The sequence below is a fragment of the Lucilia sericata genome, unplaced genomic scaffold (assembly GCF_015586225.1).
Source record: "Lucilia sericata isolate MDLA Ls3-8-SP2 unplaced genomic scaffold, ASM1558622v1 Contig000551F_arrow, whole genome shotgun sequence".
Classification (NCBI taxonomy): domain Eukaryota; kingdom Metazoa; phylum Arthropoda; class Insecta; order Diptera; family Calliphoridae; genus Lucilia; species Lucilia sericata.
Window position 1 is genome coordinate 1 of NW_023994561.1, and position 4,612 is coordinate 4,612.

Here is a 4,612-nt window from a genome sequence, read left to right on the forward strand (position 1 = left end):
CCAACAATCGTTCTCAATACAATCAACCTGGCTATAGACCAGCCATAAATAATCCTGCTCAAGTTAATAACTATAGACCACAACAACCTTCGTATGGTCAAGGAACATTTAATCAAACACGTCCTGCACCGAATCAACCTCAATATCCTACATATGGACAAAGTTCTTTTAATCAAACACGTCCTGCATGGCAGCCACAACCATCGCAATATCCCGCCTATGGACAACAAAACACCTTAAATCATACAAAACCTCAACTACCCATCAATCCACAATATCCCGCCTATGGACAACAAAACACCTTAAATCATACAAGACCTAGTTTCCCTCTACCTTCGGCTCCTCAAGTTCCTGCTTATCCTATACTACCAAATAATCCCAACAATAAACCAGCAATGCCTTCAAATTCTTGGACTCCACCCGCAAATCAAACCCTTATATATCCTCAACTACCTAATAAAGATATGCCACCAGCTTCTCCAGCTATTGGCAGTAATGGTATACCTTTAGCACCTCTACAACCAGCTCCTCAAAACCCTCAAGGCCCTCATAATTGGCATTCTGGAGGTCAAGCCGTTTTAAGCTATGGTCCGGGTCATTATCCCTTGCCAGCAGGTAATACAAATAAAACTCCACCTTCACAGCAGGGCAGCAGTAATCCTTATGCAAATATGTTTAATTAATATTGAGAGAAGGATTTTGTAAATGTTTGAGAGAAATAAATTATTAAAAAAAGCACTATAATTGAACAAATATTTTAAAGTGATCAACAAATTTGAGGTAAGGAGATCATAGGTTAATAAAAGCGTTCCCAGTATTTACAAATTACATATTCTGAATTCTTAAAGATGTCCGTCAATCTTTGGGAATGTTTACAAAAATACTAAATTTCTATATCTGATTTGGTAGCATTTTGGTCAGGGCCCTTCAGAATTGTAGGAAGTGGTCAGATCATTTTTGTCTAATACTATCCTAATGCCATACTTATAGAGAAGTGTTAATTATAGACCGATCATCATACAATTCGAAGAATTTTTGGTTCATATAAAAATGTAAATGTAAAATTTGATTCCATTTCTATTTACAAAACTATAATCTTTAATCTTAAAATTTAAAGAAACTGGCCCATAATAACAACACACACACTTGACCTTGCATGACCTTTAATAAAAAGGTTAATTATATTGTAAATTACACTAGTCTAGATTGGTTTCCCTGTTAATGTGCTTTAATAAAAGACTTGTGTTAAATTTAATGTGTGTTTAATATTTAAAGACTCGCACATGTTGGAATTTTTAAAATTAAATTAATTTTAAGTTCCAAAAATGCAATAACAACGCCCTCTAGTGTTCAGTAGGAAAACAATATGAAAGTGGTTTGTGTCTAAAATATGCCACCGCACTGTGTTGAAATTTAAACTAATCAAACTGTTAAATTTAAACACAAACGTTTCATAGAACGAGGTCAAATAACAAATATATTAGATGAAGTTTTTTTAAGAAAGCTGATGGATGATGAAGTTTTCTATAGAAAACTGATCGATGATGAAGTTTTCTATAGAAAACTAATCGATTATGAAGTTTTCTATAGAAAACTGATCGATGATGTATTTTTCTATAGAACACTGATCGATGATGTAGTTTTCTATAGAAAACTGATCGATGATGTAGTTTTCTTTAGAAAATTGATCGATGATGAAGTTTTCTATAGAAAACTGATCTATGATGTAGTTTTTTATAGAAAACTGATCGATGATGAAGTTTTCTAAAGTAAACTGATCGTTGATGGAATTTTCTATAGAAAGCTGATCGATGGTGATGTTTTCTTTAGAAAAATAATCGATGTTGAAGTTTTCTACAGAAAAGTGATCGCTGACGAAGTCTTCTATAGAAAGGTGATCGACGATGAAGTTTTCTCTAGAAAAATTATAGACGATAAAGTTTCACTAATTTTTCAATTGGAAGTTTATTTAAGGATCTAAAACTGATTTAATGGGAAATATGAGTGATCACAGATTTTTCAGTATTTTCGGGGCGCTATTTATATTTCGATATTTTCGGGAAATTTTAGTGATCGACTATGAAGTTTTCAATATTTTCTTAATTGAAGCGTTATATAGGGATCTATAGCAGATTTTAAGTTTAAATTTTTCGGGAAATTTTATTGATCACAGATATTCACAATTTTCCAAATTGGAGCATTGTTTAAAGGTCTATAGCCGATTTTAAATTTGTTATATAAAAATTGGCTTTTGGTGGAAAATATGAATTTGTAAGGACTATAGTACCCTGGTTGCTTCGCTACCCTAACGAATTTAATTTTTTATCAAATTTTTTTTACTTTTATAGAAAATTATAATTAAATATTTTTAAAGGTTTCTATTTAGGTTCAATATTATCGAAAATTATCGCATGACTATATTCGCATTCAATAAGGAACGTGTTATTTTTAATTTCATGCCTTTAGCTTCCACATTATACAAAATTTCAAAAAGTACTATTTGAAGGTAGGAACAAGTATCAAAAATACCTCTTATAGATTATAATTCAATTAAAAATGTTTATGTTTCAGTATAATTTGATGAACGAAAAAGTACCAAAACGTTCCTCATTAACTGAGGTCATTCTAACTTCCTTTCAACTCTACCTTTAATCATTTCCCCCACTATATATTGTCTTCAAATATTTTTTTTTATTATTGTAATCTAAAAAAAAAGATACGAATACAAAATGAAACTGAATAAAATTACATATTGCAACAATTATAAAGCAATTAATATTACTTATACGTACCCAACAACCAAACCACTGCCCATTAGAGACAAAACGAAATGAACTGATATCATTTCTTCGCAAAAGGCATGCAAAATTTATGCATGAATGCAAATGCATTTTTTTTTATAAATAATTATGACTTATAAAAAATTATTACAAAATATTTGATAGATAATGATCGCTAAAATGCCATAAGTGATAAACAGCAACAAAACGGCTAATGTTTGTAACACCAAACTGAAAAAAAAAAGACTTTGGCAAACAAAGTGAACAGTAAGGGGAGATTAAGGGAAAAATATGGACAGAAGCGCGAGGTACATAAATAAATCAAATTACAGTGGCATATGCATTAGAGCCTCCTAATAAGGAGAAAGTGTTTGGAAATAGAAGAGCAGCCTGAGCTGCATTTGCTTTTTAAAATTATGACAGGCCTCTTTGTGTTTATGATTATCTATATAAAATCGGTTTAATTTAAAAAGTTGGAAGCAGATTTGTAGAGAATTTCAAACTTAGAGGGTGGTTAGTGAACAAATATAAAAAGTATTTAAAAATGAAATTGGTGAGTTTTCTTTTAATAAAAACTATTTGTTAAAAATATTAATGTTATTATTTTTGTTTAAGCTTTTGGTTATAGTATTGGCTATATTGTCGGCTAATGTTAAGGCCAGCATTATACCAGCAAATCCCATAACTACTACCTATGCTTTGCCTCATACTCCGGTAGCTACTTCCTATCAAGTTGTGGCACGCAATGTTAATCGTGTACTGGTGCCGCATGTACCTTCAGTAGCTTATCCCGGTTATGCCTCCTCGTGGGGCAGTTATCCCTATAACTATCGTTATGGTTTTGGCTATGGTTATCCTTATGGTCATGTTCACAACTATGGCTATGGTATTGGTTATCCTTATGGTTATGGAGCCAGTGTTTGGTAATTCTTTAATTATTTTAATAGATTAACTTTAAGACTGTGTAAAACCAAAAAAAAAAAAAAGAAAGAACAAAATAAAAACACCCACCATCCCTTGTAATCATCATAATATTTAGCACAATATGTTAAATATTCTTTAATAAAAACAAATAAATAAAAAAACAATCTAAAAGGTCACTCAACCTTCTTGGGGTTTTCTTATTATTATTGTATTTTCTTTTTGTTAAAAAGTAAAACACAACCTTGGCATGATTTTTATATTAATTTTTTTTTAGTTTAACAACCTAAAAAAACCAAACAAATACACACATTTAATAAAACCAAAACAAACCATAAATTGTATGTTAAAAAAAAATAAATAAACATTAATAATTACGTGCTCCCACTACTGCATTTAGCAGTTACACAGAAAAAAATAGACAAACTTTTTTTTCAATAAACACATGTTATTAATAAATATTACAAAATTCAATAAAAAAGCTCATTAATTTAATAAATTTTTTATCAATACGGCAAAATTAAAAATATCACTCAATAAAAAGTAGTTGATAAAGAAATTATCGAATTTTCTCATATATTCAATAAACAGTGTTGCAAAATTAAATAATTTGTCTAATTTTTTGAATTTTGACGGTTATTTCACGTTTTTTCATTCATTTTTTTGCCTTTTCAGTAAAAAAAATATTCTTTGGCAACAACAACAACCTAGAAACAAAAAATTCTGCATTTTTTCTCAACAAAGAAGAAAAATAACGGTTATATTTTTTGTTTTGCTTCTGCTTTTTGCAAAAAAAAACCTGTTTCTTAGAGTATTAAGAATCCTGAATAGACAAAACAATGTAGTTTTTGTTTCTTTTTATTTTAGTTTATGATTAGTTGACGTTTGATCTTCTTAAGTGAAAGTGTTTT

At 29.9% G+C, this 4,612-nt stretch overlaps 1 protein-coding gene across 1 annotated transcript; it reads left to right on the forward strand.

The window, feature by feature from the left end:
* Positions 1–3,196: 3,196 nt before the first annotated feature.
* Positions 3,197–3,885, forward strand: LOC119606099. The gene is made up of 2 exons (XM_037959484.1): positions 3,197–3,333; positions 3,396–3,885. The coding sequence occupies exons 1-2, from the start codon at positions 3,325–3,327 to the stop codon at positions 3,705–3,707; spliced, it is 321 nt and encodes a 106-aa protein (XP_037815412.1). The 5' UTR covers positions 3,197–3,324; the 3' UTR covers positions 3,708–3,885.
* Positions 3,886–4,612: the final 727 nt, after the last annotated feature.